The sequence below is a fragment of the Ambystoma mexicanum genome, chromosome 7p (genome assembly GCF_040938575.1).
Source record: "Ambystoma mexicanum isolate Mex_15411 chromosome 7p, UKY_AmexF1_1, whole genome shotgun sequence".
Taxonomy (NCBI): domain Eukaryota; kingdom Metazoa; phylum Chordata; class Amphibia; order Caudata; family Ambystomatidae; genus Ambystoma; species Ambystoma mexicanum.
The window spans coordinates 931441127-931465681 of record NC_090939.1 but is presented as its reverse complement, the minus strand read 5'-3'; the positions used below and the strand labels follow the sequence as shown (position 1 = coordinate 931465681).

The 24555-nt window shown below is 46.2% G+C and overlaps 1 protein-coding gene across 3 annotated transcripts in view; it reads right to left on the bottom strand.

The window, feature by feature from the left end:
* The window catches only part of TBC1D23 (TBC1 domain family member 23), a 1631981-nt gene that overhangs the window by 540507 nt on the left and 1066919 nt on the right, over positions 1-24555 (bottom strand). For all 3 annotated transcript variants that reach the window (XM_069637239.1, XM_069637242.1, XM_069637241.1), the window contains exon 13: positions 21256-21365. In XM_069637239.1, coding sequence (XP_069493340.1) covers positions 21256-21365 — 110 coding nt within the window. The remainder of the gene's footprint in view (positions 1-21255; positions 21366-24555) is intronic.

The window sequence follows — 24555 nt, the reverse complement described above, 5'->3', positions numbered from 1 at the left end:
GGAAATGATTACTAAGAGGTATGATGTCAATCATGGCATCAATGAGTTATGAGGACTTTAAATGAATGGGACCACTATTTTGCAGGTGGGATTTAACCCGTGAATTTTGCAGTTTAAGAACTGGAATTACAAGTACATGGTAAAATGATTATGTTATTTTAAAGAACCTGCTAACATACAAATGTTTGTTGCTTTTGGATTTCGTTGCAAGCATTAGGTTATTTATGTTTTACCCTTTACATTTGGGTCATACTAAGACGGTAGTGTCTCATAAGGGCAAAAGGGGAAGGAGGTGTGTTTCCTCATTGGCAAAAATTCAAAACTTTGAAAATGTAATTAAATAGTGAGCCATATCATGGACTTTCAAACTATGTTTGGACTGTAAGGAAAATAGTTACAACGGTGGACTGTTGCTTTTTGAAACAAAGGAGGTTGCTCTCTATGTTTTTGGAATTGAAACATATTAGAGTGATTATGATTTCCCTAATTTGATAATTATGCTTCAGAGTTTGGAGCACATATGACTTACTATTGGTTTTATGTTTTCTCCGGTTTGTTGTTGTTTGTTTTCTGCTTCATATAATCCTAATAATCCTCCCCTTGACCACTCCCTCATCTCTGTCATGATTTAAATGTACATTGCTGTTTATGTTATACCTTCAAGTATTAAATTATCTGTAATGCCCCGATTTGAAAAAGGCACGGGACGTGCCGAAACACATGTCATTGAATGGGCTTTTTCACGATAGTGGAATCACACTATCAATAAACCAGTTGAAACACTTAGTTGGTGGCGCATTTTGTTTGTGAGAGACAACCTTTAACCCCCTATAAGTATGGCATGAAGCTGGCCTTGTTCAAGGCAGTTGTTGATAACAGCAGCCAAAGCTGATTGCGGGTCATAACATGTCGACTTGTTGGGGTTCCAGTAGAAGTTGATTAAGAGTATTTCCATATTTAATGTGTCAACTGTCATAATCACAGCTAGGAGGGCACTCATGATTAAGAGTATTTCCATATTTAATGTGTCAACTGTCATAATCACAGCTAGGAGGGCGCTCATTTCCAGTGACACCTTGATTCTTAGCTTTGATGTTTAAGTCAATGGCTATTGCTAGTCCACCAGACGGATGCCCAAGCTTGCCTCTTTTTGCTGGCTTTGTAAACATTTTAAACCCGACCAGGTCAACATTTTCAGTTGTCAGTTTCCTGCAACATTATGACATTTTCCGCTGTTAATAAGTTGGTTAGCTGCGAGACATTGGATAAGTTTGTATGACCACATATATTCCAGGATATTGTGGAGAGGTTTGCATGGTTAAAGATACTTTCTCCCGGGTCTTGAATTGGCGAACATTTTTATGGCTGCTCCCAGCCAGCATCAGTCTTGCACTTGGTCATTTATTTGCAGTACAGGCAACTTTTCAGCTGATACATTGGTGACATTTCCATTCCCCCACTTCGCTGGTATGGTATAAAGGCTTACCGATTTCTCCAGTGCTTTGCTCTAATGTAGAAGCTCGATACTTCTGCAGGGTTTTTAATTCGTATAAATCGAACCCTGATGATCTCAATGTTGACCGTTCTTCAAATACTAGTAGAGCGACTATATTTGAGTAAAAGTGGCACACCAGGAGGTCACTTCCTTGTTTAGGAAATGCTGCATAGTCGATGCTGCCCATGTGCAAGGCCCTCAAAGATGGAATTGCCTGAAAAATGTCTAGCAGTTTTCTCCTATTCATTACCAACCTGCTATTTATATGGGTAATGTTATCCCAGCCAATGAATTTGATAAGATGATAATTTGAGTCGACTGTTTTGGGCAGTATGAATTTGGGGGCATTGATGGAATTACTATTGACTCCCGCCGGCGTTCCGTAGTCCGGTCTTGCAAGAAATTCCAAGCATAGTTAGTGGATTGACTCTAGGGCCCCCCCCGCACCACCTTAGGTTTCTCCCACCCTGTCTAAGAAAGAACGCTTATCAGTTGATTGTGTATGGGGTGGGGGGGGGGGGGTCAAGGGCTGCCTCTTGTTGTATGCAGAAATGTAGTAATTTGTGTCCGTTTATCTTTTTCTGTCCCATCACCCAATGCGCATGTGCCCCCAGAGGTGGAAGGACCAGCCCGAGGAACATTTGTTCCCTAATTCTCCTGGATGTTTAAGTCAATAATCTTATCTTCTGATGGCAAAGATGTTAAAAAAGTAAGGGAAGATTGCTGCTTATTTGTGTTCGGTGCTGTTTGATTTTTCACTTTCTTTCTTTTCTTACATATCTTTTTTGTTTTCCTTTCCTGATTGAATTGTGAAACTGGACAAGGTAGTCCTGATACGCTTGGACTTGCACCTGTTGCTTCCACAAGTTTGTTTTACTCTATCCCTTCTCCCGTACGAAGCAGCAGCTGAGTGCCTACCACTGCGGTCTCATCCACCAGCTGGAGACCATCAGGGCACTTAATGCACCCGCAGCAGCGAGGTATGGCTCCCCCTATGGCTACAGCGACCTTGCGATCATCTGCAACATCATGCCTGAATTGCTACATTTTTGTTCCGGGACCCGTGGCATCGATTTCCCACATTTAACTTAAGCACTTACTGTAACCGTATTCTTAAGATAAAAGCGCCACGATACCTCAGGGTGTTGTGCGCCATACAAATGTCAAAATAAAATAAAAATAAAATAACGTGATGTTCTCTCAGTGATTCGAACAGCACGGGTGATGCACTCAAGCCAGAGTAGCAGATCACAAGTGTAGAGGGGCTTTGATTTGCCATTGGTTGTATTTGTAATATGGCCGTCGGCTCCTGTTGCATGATATATGATATGGCATTAATAATGCGACTATACACAAGTGTTTCAAGGCGCGACGAAGCAAGGGAGGGGGAACAGAGGGAAGACAGACAGCGATTAGGACTACAGGTGTTTGGTAGTAAACCCACTTGGTAGCAGTCTGTACCACACAGATTCACTTGGTAGCTGTGGCTGAGCAGTCAGACTTCCCTCATGAAGAGTTAAGCAGTATATAGAGTATTCACAATAGGTCAAGAGCACACAATAGAACAAGTAAACACTGACCAGGGCTTGGTGTAAAACAGATATAATTATTTATTTAAAACCACGTCTAGAAAAACACACAGGCACTAATAGTAAGCAATTCAAAAACACGGTCACTAAAAGATATACACTCCCTTAAAAGAATATTAGACAAGTCTTAAGTAAAGCTCCACTTATTTTCAGACAGCGGTGAGCGCTTAACGTAGATGGCACTCTAATAGTTTGTTTTAAAAAGGAGAGAAAAGCAGAGAAAGAGATCCCAACACTTTTACAAGAACATAACAAGAGAGGAAGGCAAAGTAAAACCGTAAATTCAGAGTCAGTAGGCCGGATCCACTTTAAGGGGATCGAAACGAAATGTGTCCATCATCACTCGGTTGCAGTGCACAAAAGTCTTGTAATGATTCAAAAAGGAGTAGGACCAAAGAAAGGGACCAGTTAGAGGGTCAAGGCGGTCAGCCCAGTCCAGAAGGTTAAGGGATTATTATTACCTTGTAGCAATCTTTAGAAAGGGAGGCCTGGCGGACACGGTACCTTAAAGTGGTGAGAACGCTCCAGCGGGGGCAGTTGTTCCTGGCAGCGGATGCAAGTCGGTGCTTCGTCCGGGGGAAGAGAGGATCTCGTCGTGGGGGAAGACAGGAGTCCGTTGCACTGCCAGGGAAGAAACCAGCCGCAGAGTTTCTCAGGTACAAGGAGCGGTCCGGTGATTCGTGGTTCAGTGGTGAGTGGCTATCCGGCTGCCGGGGTGCTTGGCACGGGCAGTTCGACCACAAACCGGGCTGGGGTGCGAAGAAAAGAAAGGTAAACTGGTTGTGCCCACCAGTCAGGGGTAGAAGCCTCTCCAGCCGGGATATCTTCTCTGTCGTCGGGAAGTGGTGAGTCGGTTCCTCAGGGCTCCACCGGTGGCGTCGTCGTGGTAGGTCGGTTTAGCTTCTCCCTTGTCGGATTCTCAGGTCCTGTGGTGACTTCTGAAGTTCCAGTCCCCAAAGCCCTGCTTTTATGCAACATACCCCCATTCACTCAGCCTAGTTGTCACTCAAACATGCTAAGTGGTGAGCCAGCCGGCTCACCACTTGGGCCAATCACACAAGAGTGCGACTTGAGTTACCAAGGTAACTCAGTCCAGGGTGCCTAAACCCCCTCCCACACCCCCTGTGGTACCCAGACAGAGTGGCACCACTTTTGGAGGCTTCTGTGGAGAAGCCCGCCAAAAAGTGGAACAAAGTGCTCTACTTGGGTTGGAGTCACAGAAGAGAACACAAACGCCATTTTAGAATCGAGTCTTGGCAAAAAATACCAACTGGAGAATTAATATTAATTAAATACACCGGCGGTATGTTCGAGACTATAAGAATTAAATAATTAAAGTTGGTAGCCTCCAACAATGGGAAAATCCCATAGGGAAATATTCGCGGTCGAATATAAAAAAAGTAGTTTCCACTGCCACCAGCCAAAACTCGATCAGGGAGGACGGAGACGTGCCCCCTCGACTAACAGACCCTGGGGCAATCGAATTGCCCCGACCAGTACGTCCACAATATGATGGTTTGTACTAGTTTCTGTTAATAATTTGGGACTAGTAAAGCCAATGGTGACTTTACATGCCCTGGGAGACAGTAGTCAGTCCCAGGGTATGGAGTCTATGGTGGGGGGTCACTATGACACCCCTGTGTTACTGCACGGAGGGTGCTGTGTAACACACATAGTAAAGACACATGAGACCCTATGGAGTAAAGGACCCCATAGCCCATAAAACACATTAACAGTCAAAGGAACACCATAAATCATGTCCAAGAGTGGGAGGAAAAGAGTCTCACTATTGGCAGGAGGAAAAAACAAACTCCAGAAATCCAGCAAAGCTGCTGGGGGACTCACTAAGTTAGGAAGTTCAGCCTAAAGAGAGAATTCTCCCTAACAGAAGAGGGAAAGTGGGGGGGGGAATAGGCTAGTGCACTACATGGGATAAAGAATAACAATAATAAGTAAAGTACGGTCAGCTGGTGGCAAGTGCGAGGGTAAGTGCAGACATCCGGTGTCAAGTGCTGGTAGTGGGACTGTAGGGATACAGAGACAGTCACAAGTGCAGGGGGTTGCCAGGAAGGCAGTGCAGGTGTCCGACTGGCAGTGGAGGGGGCCTGGGCCCGAGAACAGAGGGTGGCCAGGTAACCAGTGCAGGTTCAGCAAGGGATTCAGCAAGGGAGAAGAGGAGAAAAATCAGAAGCAAAGAGAAAGGTTTTTAGGGGCTTCCGGAACCAGAGATGGTTCTCAAGTTTCTATGAGGCAGGGAGCTGTTCCAGAGGGAGGCACCAGCCGAAGCGAGAGATCTACCACCAACTCGTTGTTTGGAGTAGCGACTGACCCTGAGGGAGTTGGAGGCGGATGAGCGAAGAGCTCGAGAAGGAAGATATTTAGGAAGAGAGAGTTGAAGGTATTGAGGCCCCAGGCCCCAGAAGGCCTTGTGGACAATGCAGAGGGTTTTGAACTTAATCCTCGCAGCCACTGGGAGCCAGTCCAGAGATGTCAGTCCTGGAGAGATACAGTCCCTGGGCTTGAGGCCAAGGACAATTCTTGTAGTCCTGTTCTGGATAAGTTGCAGAGGGTGGAGAGTAGAGGCAGGCAGATTTAGAAAGAGGCTGTTGCAATAGTCCAGCCTAGAGAGAACCAGAGCTCTGGAGACAGTGAGCCTCTGGGGGAAGGAGAGGAAAGGAAGAATACCTCTGAGGAGGTGCAGCTGGTAGTGTGACCTCTTAGAGACGTCAGAGATGTGAGGAGAGAAGGAGAGTGTGGAATCGAAGATGACCCCGAGGTTTTTAGCCTCACAGGTGGGAGCAGGAAGAGGACCAAGAGAGGCAGGCCAGAGAATGACAGGAAAGGAGGGAGTGGGGGTGACAATGAGGAGAATCTCAGTTTTACTGGCATTAAGGAAGAGATCATTGGCAGCACACCACTCCTGGATGGCGGACAGACAGTCAGAGATGAGAGAGGGAGAAGAGGTGGCCGAGGGTAGCCTGAAAATGAGCTGAGTGTCATCTGCATAGCACTGCAAGTTGGGGCAGAGCGCGGCAATGCAGTGGGCAAGAAGTGCCAGGTATTGGTTGAACAGCCAGGCAGAGAGGTTAGACCCCTAGGGAACACCACAGGTAGAGATAGAGGAGAGGAAGGACCCAAGTTGAACCTGGGAGGGTCGATCAGAGTAAAGAAGTCAGCCACGCTAAGGCCTGACCAGTGATCCCCAGGTTATCACAGAGACGATTGGGCATGATGGCATGGTTGACAGTATCAAAGGCAGAAGAGAGATCAAGTAAGATGAGGACACAGGGGGTGTTGGAGTCCAGGTTGGAGAGCAGGTCTTCATGGATGTTCAGGAGAGCAGTTTACGTGCTTCTGGCAGCTCTGAAGCTCGACTGATGGTCATGGAGGCAACCAAGAGATTCAGTGTGATTAAGCTGGGAGATGGCCAGCTTTTCCAGGAGTTTGCCAAGGAAAGGAGTGATGGAGATTGGGCAATAGTTGGCCGGCAAGACGGGTCGGCAGAGGGTTTCTTAAGAAGAGGGTGCACAAGGGAGTGCTTCAGGGGGGAAGGGAAGACTCCAGTGGCGAAGGAATGGTTGCAGAGGTCGGCCAGGGCAGGCGCCAGGGAGTCGATGTGGTCCTTGATGGTTTTGGAGGTGCAGGGGTGAACCTGTTTTGACGAGATTTTCATAGATCGGACTTGTCTGGAAACCTTGTCAGGGCAGAACGGGGGAAAGGCACAGAAGGAGGGAGGAGAGGTGGCCGAAGAAGGGATAGAGGAAGAGCAGGTCGTGGAGGGAGGAAGGAGAGAGGAGAGAGAGGACAGGATGTCCTGAGTTTTCAAGATGAAGTGAGTTGCCAGAGCCGTGCAGAGGGCTTGGGAACGGAGAGGGGAGGTAGAGACTGCGGCAGGATTGGCCAGTTCCTTGCAGATTTTAAAGAGTTCAGGCGAGTTGTTGGATGCCACAGAGACACTGGCTTGGATGTGAGCTCTCTTCTTGGTGCAGACAGAGGCGGTATTGCCTTTGGAGCAGGTGGCAGGCCCAGTCAAACATTCATATCCAAAATCAAGGGTCGGCAGGCCCAGTCGTTTGTCCAACTGTTTGCCCTTGTTCTTTGTAGCGCTGCTTAGTCCACTGCAAACCTTTTAGTAGCATTATCCTGGACAATATCCTTGATGTTATCATAGTCTATAAGCAAAGATTGTAATGTAAAATGCAGAGCCGATAAGTACGCTGAACCCAGGGATTATAAATTAGGCAAAACATTAAGAGTGATGTGTCATTTGCGTATTCCAGGGTGTGAAGTAGTCTGTGCTGCAAGGTGCTTTTAGTGAAGATGTCCTCATTGGTATTTGAGTATCCCAGCCGGCTGTACAGCATTATTGACCAAGCTAGCAAACTCCTGGTTATCCCCCAGGTCTCCCATATCTCTAGAGACGTAGAAAGGATTTGTCCAGGCCGATGGAGTTGTCCTGTTTCTTGTTAGCGCTAACTTCAGCCCTGTTAGCAGCTGAAACATTATTTGTAAGAGCTGCATTTGATGCTAAAGTCTCAGATGGGACTGGCACCAACCCAGATGCTAGCGGTGCTGTGGCTGTGAAATGGTTCTGTGTAAAAAGAAAAATACTTATTGGTGGTGTACATTTGAACAAACGATTCAATAAAGAACTGGACACGTTGGTGGTTTCTTGTTCAATTACGAAGTTTGTAGTTGAAAGACGCGTCTCAAGGGCTGACGGTGACGCAAGTATTATAGTTGGGCGTATTGTCTGTATTTGTTCCAGTGTTTTACAGAAAGTTGTAATTTTAGTCGATTTATTGTTTTTTATTTTGTGTAGACCCCCCTCCCCTTGTGCAGTTGTGACTATGTGCATTTCTACAGTCGTGGTTAAATGAAGAATATCAGCATGATCATGCATTATCTCTCCTTCTGTTCTCAAAATGTGCTTACTGTGTAATGATGCAGCCATACCTGTGCTTTATGTTTGAAAAGTAGAAATAAGAGGGGGGCGCTGTTGCGCCAAAGCAAGATGGCCGCCTGAGTGAGGCGCTCCGGACGAAGAGGACACTTATCCTTAGATTTCACTCTGCAAAATACAGCTGAACCATTTACTAAGGTCTGTGGCTGTGATATAAGGCTTTGTGCTACAGTCGAGCCGACTTTGGGGTCCGGGGACCCTCTGTGAGCCTTGTTGTCACCCTTGGCTGAGTGGTGCTGCAGACGACTGACTTGCCCTGGGACGGAGTTCCGTGGAGATTAGATTGTGGCGCCACCCGACACCCCGGCGCAGGCGGCCTGTGTGTGGGAGGGGCATCGGGACGCGTGTGCTGAACCTAACGTCCGCGCAGCCCGCCTAATCACCCGGCGGGGCTGCAGCGATCGGAGCCACCGTGGCGGGCCCCGCGCAGCTGCGCTGCTCGTCTGCTTCTCCGCCGCTCCCCCTCCTGTGGAGCCTCGGCCACGCTGTCTTGCAAGGTAAGGAGGCTGGAGGGGAGGGGGTCTTCCTCTCGTTACTGGGGTTCCAGCCCCTGCATCCGTGGACTGGCCTTGGGCCCCATCTCCTCCTGCTAACGAACTAAATTTGCGGCAGGCAATCGGCATTCTGCCCGCTGCGGCTTGTGCTGCGAGCCACTCGAGGGGAGCAGCTCGGGGCCTGGAATCCGCATCGCCTTGATTTTGTGGGGGCCACCTCTCTCCTCTACTGCAATATACCCAATGTAATATCATTCAGTGCGAGGGCCAAGGAGGTAATTCTTCGCTACGCGCTCCCTGCCCTTTGGAGAGCCCAGGCTTGGAGAGGTCGCCCTGACACCTGAGCGGCTCTGGGGTTGGCCTCACTGGACTCTATAACCAACATCCCAGCCAGCCCACCTGATGTACCTGCACAACATTGATTCTGGCAATCTTCCTTACTTGGGGTGAGGTGGGGCCCCCCCCCTGGTTTCTAGCGCCCACACTAGTGCCCACATTATACTGCACAGGGTCTGCTGCTTTATTCCATTGATGCCTTCATCCCCTACCGACTATGTGCTTGGGGTCATCCCCACTGTCAGCACCTCGGGGGCGAGCCCTGCACATTAGCAGGGAAGCTTGGATCATACCTCTGTTGCAAATTGGGCGCTGGCCCGCGGGCCCCGAAAACTGCATAAACATAGTTCCAGTTATTCCTGTCCTACGGTTGTCATCGGGGGAGCTGTACTACCTCCGAGTACCTGCTTTCACCCGGGTTCCCAGCCCCCTGACACTAATCATTGGCCTTCCGCTCCCTGCTCCGCGGGGGGGCCTGGGATCATTGAAGAAACCCCGATACTAGGGTTGACGGGGGCCCCCCTATGGGCAGCACACCAACCATACCGGCTACTCCAATCCCGTGAACTTTCTACGGTAATGAACTCTGTTTGCCATATGCTCACTTGGTAGGAGGGGGTTCCACCCTGGGCCCCAGCGCCTGCCTCGTACTAAACTAATCCTACTGTATTATGCCAAAGGTGCCTTCATCCCCGCCGACTTTGCACTAGGGTCCCCCCTACCGCGGCACACACGTGGGTGGGCCCTGCCCGTTGAGGCATACACAAACTACTTAAGAAGAAGATTGGAAGCATAACACTGCTGTAAGTAGGATACTGACCCACAAACCCGGACGCTACTTAACTATAGTCCTAGGTACCCCTTAGACCCAGGTATCCCTAAATTGGCAACTATTACCGTGGGAATCCTGCTACCTCTGAGTACCCTCCTTCGTCCGGGATCCCAGACCTCTAGCCCAGCCTTCACCATGTCCAAGGGAGCTGGTGCGGGGAAAAATCAAAGTTCTTTAAACATGTTCGCTGTTAGGGCAGTTTTTCTGAAGTCCAGTTAAGGGCCTAGCAAAACCATTCTACTGAGGCAGTATAAGACTCCACTCTTAGTGTAAGGCTGTACCACCTGAGTTCGGGGTAGCGTAGACAGAGCAGCTACGCTTATTTTAGGAGGGAGAGAGGGCAGTAGATACAGTACAAGTGAACATTGTAATACAAATGATCCAAAGAAACACTGAAACACTTGTATTGTAAAAATAAAGGATTTATTTAAATGCAGGTAGGCCCAGATAAATCTAGGGGTTAAGTAAGTACAAACACATTATATGAAATCACAATATAAAACACAACACTATACTTGAAAGCACACAGGCCCAAGTATAAACCTTATTTGGAACACCTAACAGTAGTTCTAGGGAAGTCAAAACCTTGTTATACATTTAGTATAGGCCAAGCCTATTCTTTGGGAGTAAAAGACCAATGGTTACTTTTAGATTACTTTTGGTAATACAAGGACAGTAGGCCCTTCCAGTTTTACAGTGACTCATGGAACAAATCACATAAACAGTCAACTGGACAGTATACTTTTGGTGAATAGTGAAACACTTGTTCTAGGTGCAGTAAAAACCTATAACTACTTTTGTCGTAACACACAGTTATACCAGGTGAGTAAAACCTAAGGATGTAATATACAATTACAGATGCTTTGGAAATCAGGGAAACCAAGATTGAGGTAAGCAATAACTCTGGTAACTTGTTTTGGGTGGCACACAGCTAACACAAGGTAAGTAAAACCCACATACTTTAACTTCACAATGAAGGGGAAAGTAAAACCCAATGTCACACTTTACTGAATAGTTATTCTAGGTAGGCAACAACCTAATGTAGACTTATTAAGGCCAGGCTAGCAGCAAGTCAGGGGAAGCAAGACCCAGTTGGGGGACACTCAAACAATTATCCTAGCAGGACTAACCTGGTGATAGCAACACTTGGAGGACACTCATACAATTACCCAACAGGAATAATCTGGTGAAACCAACACATTACTTTTGTAAAGAGGCACAACCTAAATCACAGGAGAGTAAAGTACCTTTACATCTACTTTCTTTTAGACTGGTAAAAAAGTGGCTAAGGAAGAAAAAATGTTAACCATACTTTTAAGAATAGTGCATCACACATTCAAGATCAGTAAGATCTTTGGTAACTGGTCACTCTTAGAATTACAGTTACCCACCAACTCTTTACAAGTAAGTAAAACACTTGATTTATTTTCTAGGCAAAAGTTCCAATCCCTTCAAAGTCTTTCTCTTAGAGCATGTGTGTTCTCAGTAGCAGAAGGGGGGTCACTAGAACTAGTGACCAACAGGCAGTGTTAGAATAAGTTCTTTAGTAGCAAAAGTCAGAGTGTCCTTAGGAAAGCTGGCAAACAAGTGGGTACTTTACTTCTAGGGTTAGAAGAGGGTCCAGGGGCTTCACAGAAGACACCCCAGCAGGATTATAGCAGTGGGACTGGGTGTACTGGACGAGGGACCTCCCAATCACAGAAAACACCCCAGGACTACACAGAAATCCCAACAGGCTTAAGGTAAGTATATACCCAAGCCAACACAGTACCTCAGCAATGAAGAAGAGATTGCATCAGGAGACCTTCAGGGTCTGCAGCCAAATACCTGGTCAGTGGATTCCTTGTCCTGGAGACTGAACACAAGACCTCAGAAGGGACTTTGCAGCAGGGATCGATGAAGAAGGCTCTAGGCAAGATTTCTCTCGCGGCTGAATGCGGTTCTGCGGGTTTGGCGCCTTTTCAAGGAGCACAGAAGAAGACAGAAAATCGCGGTTAAATTCTCGTTGTTTAAAAGGTCCAGCACTCTTGTGAGGGGACTTTTTGGACTCGATTCGTGTCTCTGGAGATAGACCAGGATGCCCACGAAGTTTCAGCGAGATTCGGAATTCGGAAGACTGTGCACCGCACAGTGGCTGGAGGTCCCAGGGTATTGGGGTATTGCAAGAACGCAAGGTCGCAGCAACCCGTGGGATGGCTCAAAATGCAGGTCGTCTTGAGACTAGTGGGTCTCACCAGGCTCTGGGTTCGGGTCGTCATTTTCGGAGACCGGAGGTCGATCGGAAGGAAGGGCTGCAGCAGGCTCCGGGTACACAGCAGGCTCTCCGGTCGCTGGAAATCATTCCCGCCGCTTTTCCTTCGTCATCCTCTTCGGTTTTCTGTTCCAGTGGTCGACATGGCTTCAGCTTCCAGGTTTCCAGTATTTATCAGGAACTGCAACACAACCTCTGCATTCTCTCCCCGCATTTTATAAGAAAGGGGCGTCTGGCTGTCCAATCAGGACAGCCAACCCCCCCCACTGGGATTTGGCCCAGTTGAAGGAAGACCTAAGACAAAGGAGGGTGAAGTTTTGGACTCCTCCCCCACTTCCTGTGCTTACAGACTGACTGGAGCCTGGGTGCGGGTTCCAGGGGACTCGGGCCAAAGACAAAACTCAAACAAAGGAATTTCCCGCCCTGGATGTCAGGGGAAGGAACAAGAAACGACAATAAACACTAAAATGGCGGAAAAAGAAGACAGGGGCCATTTTGGTAAAATGAGCACCCTTAGGTGCCTTTACTGCAGCTGTGATTACAGCCCGCGGTAAAGGTGCACCAAATTAGTAAAAGGTATCACTCCCACCAGCCATTAAATGTAAGCTTGTCACTGTAACAGAATTGTTACAGTTTAAATGTGAAAGGGGATACATTGTATCTCCCCAGCACTCCACATAAGGTGGGGCGTTGTTACAGTTTAAATGTGAAAGGGGATACATTGTATCTCCCCAGCACTCCACATAAGGTGGGGAGTGCTGGTTTCACAGAATAAAATGTAAAAGGGATCCAAAGATCCTTTCTACCCTTGGGAACTGTAGTTCACCCAAGGTTAGCACAAGAAAGTTAAATGGGGAGCCCCTATGGCAACGCAGCAACAACAGGCACTTATTGCCAATAAGTTGTTAGACATGATAACTTTAAAAAAACACTATGGAGAGTCTTAAAAATGACACCCATAAAAAGAGTTAAAGGGATGGTCTAGTAAAAATTTTTATTTAAAAAATAGATAGGCCACATAAAAAAAAAAATACTAGCATCCTCCATTTTAAAACTTCCTATGTAAAATTTTGAGCTATTCAAGCTCAAAATTCGAAAAACCAAGCACAGGGGCGAAGCCATTTTGTGAAATGGAGGCCCTCCTGTGCTGGCTTTTGCTTTTGCAGCACTAATGAAGGAAAAGCCAGCCAGCTGTAGTAAGCAAAGTCTACCGCTGGGTGGCTTTCCCTTCATTGGTGCCGGGACTCGGAGAACACGGACCGGAGACCAGAGCAGGAAAGCTGCAGCTGAATCTCGGTAAGTGCTATTTATTTTTTTTACAAAAAATAAGCACTAGCTGCGTTTTTTTTTCTAAGTTTTCCGGGCTGGAGGAGCCCGGAAAACTTAGAAATAAAACCGCAGCTTTAAAAACGTTGTATTTATGTTTGCGGTCACTTTTGAAGCGACCACAAACATAAATACAACGTTATTGTGTTGGAAAATGCTGTGGTTTTTCTTTCCAAGTTTCTTTTTTTTTTATGTGGCCTATCTATTTTTTAAATAAAAATTTTTACTAGACCATCCCTTTAAAGATTAGGTGAGTGTGGAAAAAGGTTCCCACTCACTGAGGTATTAATGAAAAATATCCCACTAGAAAAGCAAAAAGTTCTGGAGTTGAACCAGGAAAGGAAGATTTACCAGCTCTGTGGAAATCTTACCTAACATTCGCTAAAACACCGTCCAAGCCAGCCCCCGATGACCCAGACGGGCAGCCTACCACCTCGGCCCCACCGGTTTCAGACGACTCTCAGAAGATGCTGGAATATATTCGGGAGGGTTTCACTACACTCCATACAAAACTAGACGATATGAACGGTACCATCTCCTCCATAAAAGCTCATATCGAAAAAACTGATGGAAGAGTCGCTGAGGTCGAATGATGATCTCGAATCCCGCTCGAGGAGGAACAATTTGCGCATTATTGGAATACCCGAGGACAATATTACAGAGCCCATGGAGGACTACGTGGAACGCATCCTTATGACACTGCTTGACTCCCCTAAACTCTCCTCGCAGTTCCCCATTGAGAGGGCACACCGAACCCTGACCGCCAAGCACAGGCTGGGCGCACCGCTGCGGCCCATTATAGCCAGGATCCTAAACTTCCGGGACCGCAATGCCATCCTACGAGCGGCCAGGATCAAGGGAGAACTTCTCCTTGGAGCGAATAGGATCCACCTCTACCCGGACTACTCTGTGGCGGTGCAGCGGGAATGCCAATCATTTACAGCTGTGAAAGAGAGACTCCGGGACTTGGGAGTCAAGTACTCCATGCTGTTTCCTGCAAAATTACATATTGAACACTCCAACAAAACTTTCTTTTTCACGATCCCAGAGGAGGCCTCTAAGTTCCTAGACTAGCATTTCCCTGGCTGACCCACTGCTGCTACAGCCCCAGTCCGTTATGATACCTAGTATGTTGGTTTAGCTCAGCGATGGGCCGCATCTAGCCTTAATCATAATGGTTCTATGCCACACACATCGACTCTGGTTGTTTTACTGGTTGTTCTTGTTGGGTTGATCCTCTGTGCTCTGGTCCTCTAGAGAGGCAGGATCATGCTGTGTTTGACTATTATCAATACCCTACAGTTGCTCCAGTTTTTTGCTGCGGGCTGGTCCCCTGCCGGGGAGCCAGTGTCGATGACATACTTACAATTATGATGTGTCATGGCTGGAATCTATTGAAATGCATAAACATGTTGTAGCAGCCCTCCTGTCTTTACCATGTAATCCTCCACTCATGTAACCTAAACTGAACACACTTGTTATTCCAACTGTATTTACACTACCCTCATCCTCTTCCAGTCCATCGCGCCACAGCTAGGACTGCTAACAGGCCCCCAGGCGCTGATGCCGAGTTGTTTGTTAATGTTTTGTTGGAGTTTGGGTTTCATTCCTCAAGTTGGGGGAGGGATGTGGGCGGGGGGGATAGGGAGTTATGTTGAAAAAGTCTTGGCAACCACTAGAGAGGTCACATATGACACACTAATACTGCACGGGATCTCAGATGTAGCGACACATTGGCTTAGGCCGAGATGGCATGGTCCAACCCAAACCCGCAGTACAAAACTCAGATTACCCCTCCACACTAATGGCGGATAACAGCCTAACCTTCATGAGCTGGAATGTTAGGGGTCTGGGCAACTACAGAAAGATGCGACAAATACAACTCTATGTGGAGCGTCATGGTGTTCAAGTCCTATGCTTGCAAGAAACCCACGCTCGTTCCGAGCAGTGCGAGAAATTCGCTAAACAATGGGGACCCCAGAGGTACTACACAAATTACTCCACTCAAAGCAGAGGTACACTCACTTTAATTCATAGGAACCTTAAGTTCAGCTGCTCCCAGCCGCATGTGGACCCCCTGGGGAGATATATACTTATTGTTGGTAAACTGCAAAATCTGGAGGTGGCTGTTCTGAATATATATGGACCCAACATTGACGACCCTGACTTTTACCTGCACCTAGCCTCGATTCTTGAAAGTTACCCACAGATCCCGATCATATGGGGGGAGGGGAGACTTCAACACGATCTTAGATGTCACCCTAGACAGGTCGGGCTCTAGACCTCGTCAGCTCTCAAGGGCAGTTTACACGATCCTCACAACTTTACCTCGACTTGCTGTGGTTGACGCTTGGCGCCTAATGTACCCTGACTCCCGCACGTACACCTAATACTTTTCAGTCTACGATTCCCATTCTAGAATAGATAGATGGCTTGTGTCCAACATACTAATTAGACGCCTATCCCACCTGGCAATCCTCCCCAAAACGCTGTCCGATCACTCCCCGGTGGTCATCTCTCTAACCTGAGGGCATGACTCTGGAAAGACTAGACAATGGAAAATGAGGCCCCATGTCCTTCTGGACCAAACCTTCGCCTCCGAACTTGAGTCCTCCATTGAGGAGTTTTTTTAGGTCAACACAGATTCACTATCCTCACGGTCCGCCCTCTGGGAATCATTCAAAGCATACATCAGGGGTATCGCCATATCTAAAGGTTGTGGCATTCTGAAACATATTCGTGAAGATATTGTAGAGAGCGAATCATCCCTGGCCACCGTGGAATCCCAATATGCACAAGATCACTCTCCCACGGCACTGGCAACACTTGGTCGGGAGCTGGATAGATTCTGCGGTCTTGCAGAGCGTGAAGTTAAATTCCTTGATGGTCCCCGGGCAGTTAGACGATAAAGGAAGGTCGAGCGGCCAGGCTGCGAACTGGCCAGGCTAATTCATCACGAGTTTGGCGCCCCCAACATCCCCGCAATTGAAATGGCCGACGGTACGCTGGCTACCTCATCTCAGGACATCAACACAGAGTTCCTTATGTTTTACACATCCCTGTACGTGAAAGCCAATGAGTCCCATGTCTCAGAAATCGACGCCTACCTGGAGGGACTCCCTCTCACGGCCCTATCTATGGATGCTTCCGCTTCCCTAGATAGACCCTTCACCGTCGAAGAGCTGACCGAGGCCATCGAGGCACTCGCTACGGGCAAGGCCCCCGGCCCAGACGGTCTCCCCATGGACTTTTACAAGCGTTATAAATCTATCTTGGCTCCACAATTACTAGCACTATGGGAGGAGGCCTGCAAAGTAGGCACACTCTCCCCCTCTCTCCGTGAGGCCATGATAACAATTCTCCTCAAACCTGGTAAACCACCTACCCTATGTGGCTCATATCGCCCCCTCGCGCTAATGAACTGTGACGTTAAAATATTTTCTAAACTACTGGCTAACCGCCTAGCTCCACTTATGCTCCACATCATACATCCCGACCAGGCAGGTTTCGTCCCAGGTAGGTCCACATCACTAAACATTAGGCGACTCTTCAATGTGATCAGTAGGATTAACTCAAATACACAGGCAGTGGCAGCCACCCTGTAAATGCAAAAGGCTTTTGACTCAGTGTCTTGGGAGTATTTGTGGCGAGTCATGGCAATATGTGGATTTGGCTCCAACTTTCAATCCTGGGTCAGACTCCTCTATACCAACCCAGTGGCTAGGGTCCGCACTGAGGATAGATGCTCCACCCTTTTTCAGATAGCCAAAGGGACGCGACAGGGGTGTCCCTTCTCCCCGCTAATTTTCGATTGAACCCTTTGCAGACATGATGCGCCAATCACATTCCCACAGGGGCTTACGCACAGCGGGGCAAGCAGATATTGTCTCCTTATAAACCGACGACGCCTTGCTTTACATCCGCTCCCCAGAAGCCAACCTAGCTCCAATCCTACACAACGTGACCCGATTTGGTCAGATATCTGGTCTCAAAGTAAACTACTCTAAATCAACCTTATTTCCTCTCACAGACAACACACAACCACCCACCGACCTTCAGGGTTTCACTTGGTCCCATTCCACCTTCACCTACCTAGGAGTGGTGGTCCCCGGCACGTTGAGAAGTTGCACACCGACAACTATCAGAATTACTTAGCCAACCTAACGACCAAAACTGAAGGTTGGGCCAGACTTCCCATTTCCTTAGCGAGTAGAATTGGTAACCTTAAAATGGTTGTGCTGCCCCAACTCCTATACCGCTTTACAAACATTCCACAGTTTCTTCAAGAAGTTATGCGGCATTACTAATACCTTCCTTTGGCACTCCGGTGCAGTCCGGCTCAAACTGACTACACTCACCACTCCCAAAGAATTGGGTGGGTTCGGCGCCCCCGACTTTCTCAGATACTGGGTAGTTGCTCAATCCCAATTCGCTTCCTACTGGTTCAGTACAGAGGACCCCCCCCCTTACTGTCCGGCTTGAAAAACTAATGGTCAGCGAACAAACGATTGGCTCCCTCATTCTCAAGCCCGTCCCACCCGATCCCGACTCACCGGACCCTGTGGTTAGCACATCACTCGCACTCACTAAAATATGGGTAATGGCCGCAACGCCTAATCCATTTCATGGTGACCTTCCACTCTGGAATTTTTTCCCTGATGTCCCATATATCCCTCAATCCATAGTCTCCCGCTGGTCGGAAGCTGGCTTCCTAACTCTATGTGATGTATTTAGAGGGGACAACTTCCTGGAATGGTCTGACCTTCCTTCACCCCTTAAGCGTAAACCATCAGCGTGGCTGCAATATTCCTTGCTTCGGAGGATCCTCAAAGCCAAATATCCCAAGTTTCCTGCAATCCCTCTGGACAACCCTGTAATAACTGAACTGTGTTCTTCCGATGCCTTCAGAGGGAAAGTATCTAGACTTTACAACATGCTCCAGACCAGAGCCGCCCCCTCCTTTGTCAAACTAAAACTCAAATGGGAGGAAGACCTTGGAGTCGAGTTTAAGGATGAGCGCTGGTCTCGAATGTGTTCGCGTACCCAGGAAGTGTCATACAATTCCAGGTTTAAATTAGTTCAGTTCAAGGTACTGCACAGGTATCACCACACACCAGCTAAATTACACAGCATGTTCCAGGAGTTCTCAGCTCACTGCCCCAGATGTGGAAGTGACCAAGCTAATTATCTGCATATGATCTGGCATTGCTCACACCGGACACAATACTGGCAGGACATATGCAATTCTATGTCAGACATACTAGACTACACCATAGAGCCTTCTCCTATGCGCTGCCTCTTCCATGAGCTCCTCAGTCTCAAACGCGATTCTAGGAAGTTAGCTGGACTATGTATGTTGCTGGCAGTGCGCTGTATACTACTGTGCTGGCTTCACCCCAATGCGCCCACGTACGCCCAGTGGCTCCGGGCGGTCACTTGGGTGCATGACACCGAGGAAGCCTGGGGGGCCACGCAACACCCACACTCCAGACCTTGGGACATCTGGCGACGATTTCGCGAACACATGTCTGCCCTGTTCTCCAGCTCAGACTCTGGTACTTCCTCTCCCTCCCACTCTCCTCAGTAGCTCGCTGGGAGACTCGCCTCCCCTCAAGCCCAGGGCGTAATCCACGCTAAATGTTCCATGTGATAGTGATGCGTTGTATTGTGAAATCTTTGTATGAGTTGCAGGCTGATGCCGTGATGTACCTTATCTGAGCATTTTTGTGTGTTGTTCATTTGTCCTCAATGGATTGTCAAGCTAATTAAATAAAGTTTAAAAAGAAAAGAAAAGTAGAAAGAAAGGCCTGTTGCAACAATAAGACACAGCGTAGATAGTCAGTAGCAGAGCAAGACGATATCAGTTCAACAAACAGTCCAGGCCAGTCAGCCAGCCAGCCAGCCAGCCAGCCAGCCGACGAGGAATTACAATTCTAGCAGTTAACACTCAACGAAAAGAAATAATGCTCTGTTAGTCAGGTGAGGCGGCCCAGTTGTTACAATTGCTGCGATTAAACGCAACATGAATGTTCAATGTTTAGTGACAACGGCTGCATGAAAGCGAACAAGTAGAAAGAGCGGAGGTCAGGCCATGCAGTTGATATCAAGTTTTGACAATTCAAAGAAAGGAATTGCTGTTTGTTTAGATCGACGAAGTATCTTTAATGAAGATGGGACTCACTGTGAAATTGACTGCCGCTGCCGAGAGTCTTCCACGTGCACTGCCGTCTCAAACGGCGGTGCTCCTTATTTAAACAGCACCCATTGCTGAACAAAACTTGTGTCAGTGCACATCCTCATGAAGCACAAAAACACAGGAACACTCTGCTACACTCCGCTGCGCTACGCAGCAGCAGCAGGGGTTTTTGATTTGAAGGCACTGACCTCTAGAGTGTGACAGGAAGGCAGACTCTCCCCTTCAGGCAGGCACGTCACAGCAATTGGAAAAAAAAAGCAGTGTTCAACACTCCACAGACCACTCTGCCACAGGGTACTGTTGAAAGGTTTGCATTAAGCGCGTAGTACAGGTCAGGTTGTTGCAGATGCTGCACAGTTTGCACAAGTGTTCTTGCTATAGAATAGGGGCCGTGGACAAATCAAAGGAAGACACAATAAAAGGGTGCACTGAAACTGAAGCATCCGGGAGATGCTACAAGAATTAAAACACATTTCTCACCAAAAGTGGCACAAAGCACCACTGCAAGACAAAAGTGAAAAAGTGAAAAAATAGTTATGAATTAAGTTGAATTAAGTTGTATGAAGAGAGGAAAGGAGGTATTTAGATGTGACACTGGTAAATAAAGTGGCATCGTCATCATTCCAATATTAGGATAAAGAACAACAGAAGAAATTGACTGAGAATCCACGTCATCAAACTTCCAGATGCAGACCCATTCCACCCCCTCAATATTGATCTGTGTCATTGTATTTAATTCCCAAATCTTTTTTTTTTAAAGTACATTCTTTTTACCATGGATCGTGGATTTAACACTATATTCCAGTCTGAAAACCATCCACAGTTGCTATGTTTGCACTTTAATTCTACCAGTAGAGTTGTTTCATGCCCTAAATAGGCACTTCTTTTGATCTTAGTTATTTTGACAAGCAATCGGCCAAATCAGTACAATACCTAATTAAGTAGATTTAAAATGGAAAAACACATACATTTGAGGTCACGCAATTACTGGGATAACTGGTGTATCTAGCTGTATGCTCTGCAAGTCAAAGTCATCCACCTCGGAAGAGAGCATGGGATGAGACCAATCAAGCATAAAGAGATCTCTGTCTCAATACTATGGGTGTGTATGTCTACAAGCAACAGCAGCCGCCCTTTTCTTTAGGGTGTTGAAGGCAATGGCAATCACTGCTTTCAGAAACATGGAGCATGCAGCAGCAGCTGCTGCAACTGGTCACCGTCTTCACTTCAACCTCAAGTCTTCCCAAAAAAGAAAGTTATTGAGGGACACAACATTCCAGATAAATTATTATCCGTATTCTTGAGGTGAAATAGCAGCCCATTTCTAGTACAAACTGAACAAGTTTGGTTAAAAAACAAAACGTGGCAAAAATGATGTTTATTCATGGGCTGAGTCCATGCAGGGCATTTAAGCACCAAAATCCACCCACATGAAAAAAAAGCCATAGTATTCTGTGGACCTGTGATAATTTCAAGTATGAAATTAAGAGATTTGTGCCAAATTCCAGCATTGGAAGTCAAGTTGATGCAATGCCAGATCATGCATACTATTCAAATGAATTTCTGAGAAAGGCAAATGAGGAACTGTATTCAACACTCTTTAAAAAATGGTTCACATGAATTATCAGAGGTTTGTAACAGGAAAAGTAGCTTGCTCGATAGTAGAGGGGGAGCAGGGAACAAATGTCTGAAAAGTCAAGGCAATCCTCATGTATGCATGCGAGATCTCTGGTTAGACCCTAGAGGATTATCATCATTGTAATCATAACTCACGTCAGCAGATGATGAGATGCTGCTTCTTGATCCTGAGGTACTTGCAATCCAATGCCCATATCCATTTTCAGGACCGTCTACATTAATGTCTGCCAAATGTTGTTGGAGTGCTGCAGGAAAGACCACAAAGAAGCAAATCAGTCATGCAGTGCACATGTACAATTATGTTGCCTATCAGTACATTAAATCAAAACATTCTCCTTCCTAGGGTCTCTATAAATCCATTAGCACACAAGGAGTCCTTCAAACAAATGTAATATTCAAAGTTATACATGAATTTGCACTCCACTTCGCTTTTTCTCTACCTAAGAAAGAGCAACAAGTTCATATTTATGCAAAACAAACAGAAGATTGGCATAAATGGGAATCCATTGGGCATAAATGACAGCGAGGGGTGTGGGGGAGTGTATTCCTGTGTAGTCAAAGCCTGGTGTCTATTTCTCTGATGCATTCTCTGTTGAGGCAGCTTTTACCATCAGGGCAGGTTGCGACAAACCACCATCTGGTCTTGTAGCAAGTTGGTTTAAATGGCAGTTTTGCAGTGCCAAGATGATGCTGGCTTGTATTTGCAGATATTGATTTTCAAAGTGCTTTCACCAAATCGGTGCATAGAATCTCCAAAAAACAATACGAAATAAGGATCAGCAGATAATAATGACATAAAATGTCACTTGTCAGAGGAGTTTAGCAAGATGATTTTTAGATCAGAGTGAAACAATAGAGAGACAATTGACAGAGAGAGGTAGAGAGTTCCAGTGTTTAGGGACCAAGAGAGCAAATAAATCGAAAAGCGAACAGGGGGTTTAAGAATGGCAAGAAGAAATTGTGACGTGCAAAGGGCATGTGGGCAAGGGGAATGATATGATATGATAGGGAACACATTTAACGACAACAGAAAGCGGAGGGAGGAAGTGACTTGGGGGAGGCAGAGTGATAAAACAGTTCAAGAATTGCAGAATTGAGGATAGACCAAACAGGAGCAAGCTGGTAGGCCGATGACCAACAGCAAAAACCGAAACAGGGGATCAACTTTGGTGGCAGTGAAGGAAATAAAATGACTGATTTTAAGAATGATAAACTAGCAGAAAAGACAGGAATAAGAAACAGTGATGTGCAAGGAAAAAGAGTAGTAAACTATGATTACGTTCAGAAAAGGAAAGAAAAAAGGGAGGGAAGGACAGAGGTGGGGGAGGAGAAAAAGAAGGGGAAAGAAAAGGACTTCAGTTTTAGAGATGTTAGATGGAAAATGCAAAGTTGCACCCAGCAGTGGATTTCCAGCAAATAAGCAGAAAAAGAAGACTGCAAAGAGTCAGCAAAAGCTGAAAATAAAACAAAGATTGAAGAGTCTGCATTCAAATAAAATCCAAAGGAAGTTATAACAGAGAAACGGTGAGAGGTGTAAAGAGAGAACAAGAGGAGACTGCGGATGGACTTTGAGGCACCCGGAAGTGTAGAGAGAGTGAGGGAGAATAATGACCAGCCCAGGAAACAAAAAAGGAATGATTCAATGAATAGTAGCAAAACATTACAGTACCTAAAGATCTCAATGTCGAGAGTGTGTTGAGAAGTGAAGGGTGATCAACAGTGTCAAAGGCAGCATAGAGGTCGAGAAGGATAAGAATATAGAACTGTTTAGAGTGATGTGTTGAATGTAGAGAATTAGCAACATAGATAAAAGCAGTTTCAGTTGAGTGATGGGGATGAAAAAAACCTTACTGGTAAAGAGGGAGAAGAGAATGGTGATCAATTTAGGTTGGAACTGTTAGAGTGAACAATGCAAGCTCAAGGATTTCAGAACGGAGAAGAGAAATCACTCAAACTGAAGATTAACACAAAATGTAAAGATTTTCTTTTAAGTATGGTAAGATAAAGTGCAAGCTTTAAAATTAAGAATGATGTAGATAATATAAAAGAGCAGTCAAGAATAAGATATGAGGGAAGACTATATGGAAGAGCGGGGCAGGAAAGGGGTCAAGATAAACAGTAGGATGGCACGGGTATGAAAAAGACCAGTGTCCGAATAAGATAAGTGAATGAGATTGAAGGGGGATGGAGGTAATACAGAAAAGTTAGAAGAAGAAAGAAGAACACAATTGAACTTTTTTTTAAAGAAAAAACATGCAAGATGAGATGAGGAAAGACGGGCAGTATCAGGGGTAGGAGGAGATGGCAAGATTAAAAGGATTGAAAGGATTGAAAAAGTCAACACATTTGAGGAGAATATGAGACAATACAATTGGAAAAATATTGTTTTTTATCAGCAAAGAGTGTGGAATCCTAGGAAGAGTAACAAGGAAAGTAGAGTAAAATCAGAAAGGACAGATTTTTTCCAAGGTCGAGCAGCACAGCAGAGAGATAAGAATTGGAGAGAAGGTGTAAACCATGGTTGTGAAGCTTTATGGGGGGGGCGGGGGAGACAAGGAACGGTTGAGGTGAAAGCAATCGAGAATGGATGAGAAGGTGGAGTTGAGAAGCGATGAATAAGAAAGAAGAATGGGTTAGAGACCAGACAAAAGTAGAAATGTTGACAGTTGTGAGGTTATGGGGATTATAGGTAGAGGAATTAAATGAAGAGGGGGAAGAGAAGGGTGAATTAGGAAAACTAAAGTAGCAAGTGATTGGAAGCATAGAAGAGAGTAGTTAGAACCAAAATGGTGAAGATCAGGTAAGGTTTAAGAAAGATCCAGAGTGAGTTTGCGAAGCAATGGTGACAATTGTTTGCACAACACTAGTTAAATTTCGATTTGATGCGTACATTTGGAGAAATATACCACATTTCGAACTATTCTGTGTCTGAGACAACAATTCAAAGTTTTTTTATATGAAAAATGTGTCAAATGATGTAACAGACAGCGTTTGTCTGCTCTTCCTCTACCTATGCATATTTCAGGCAATGCACCAATGCCATGAGAAATTATAAGTTACTCACTGTAGTGACTGTTAGGAAAGATTTCTTAATTGTGGGTCATTTTCCTTCCATGTGGCAACCCCTAAACTTTTTGCTGTTGTTTTCACCATGATCTAGACTTTGCCAGAGAAGTGCAGCCTTCTGCCGCACTCCTCTGGGCTTTCGCTCCATTCTTACGGGGAAACCGACATGCCCTTAAGACAGTCAGTACCGGGAAACGTTGTTTTCCGTAGTTTCTTTATCATGTTACAGCTTTCGCGCAACATGGCACAAGAGGGCACTGTAAGCTAAGTTACTGCTCTCTTGGGTCTCTAGTCTTCTACAGGCCCTAGATACTCTCTTTGGATTGTAAATGAACGGTGCAAGTGAATCACGGACGGGATTGGTGGCAG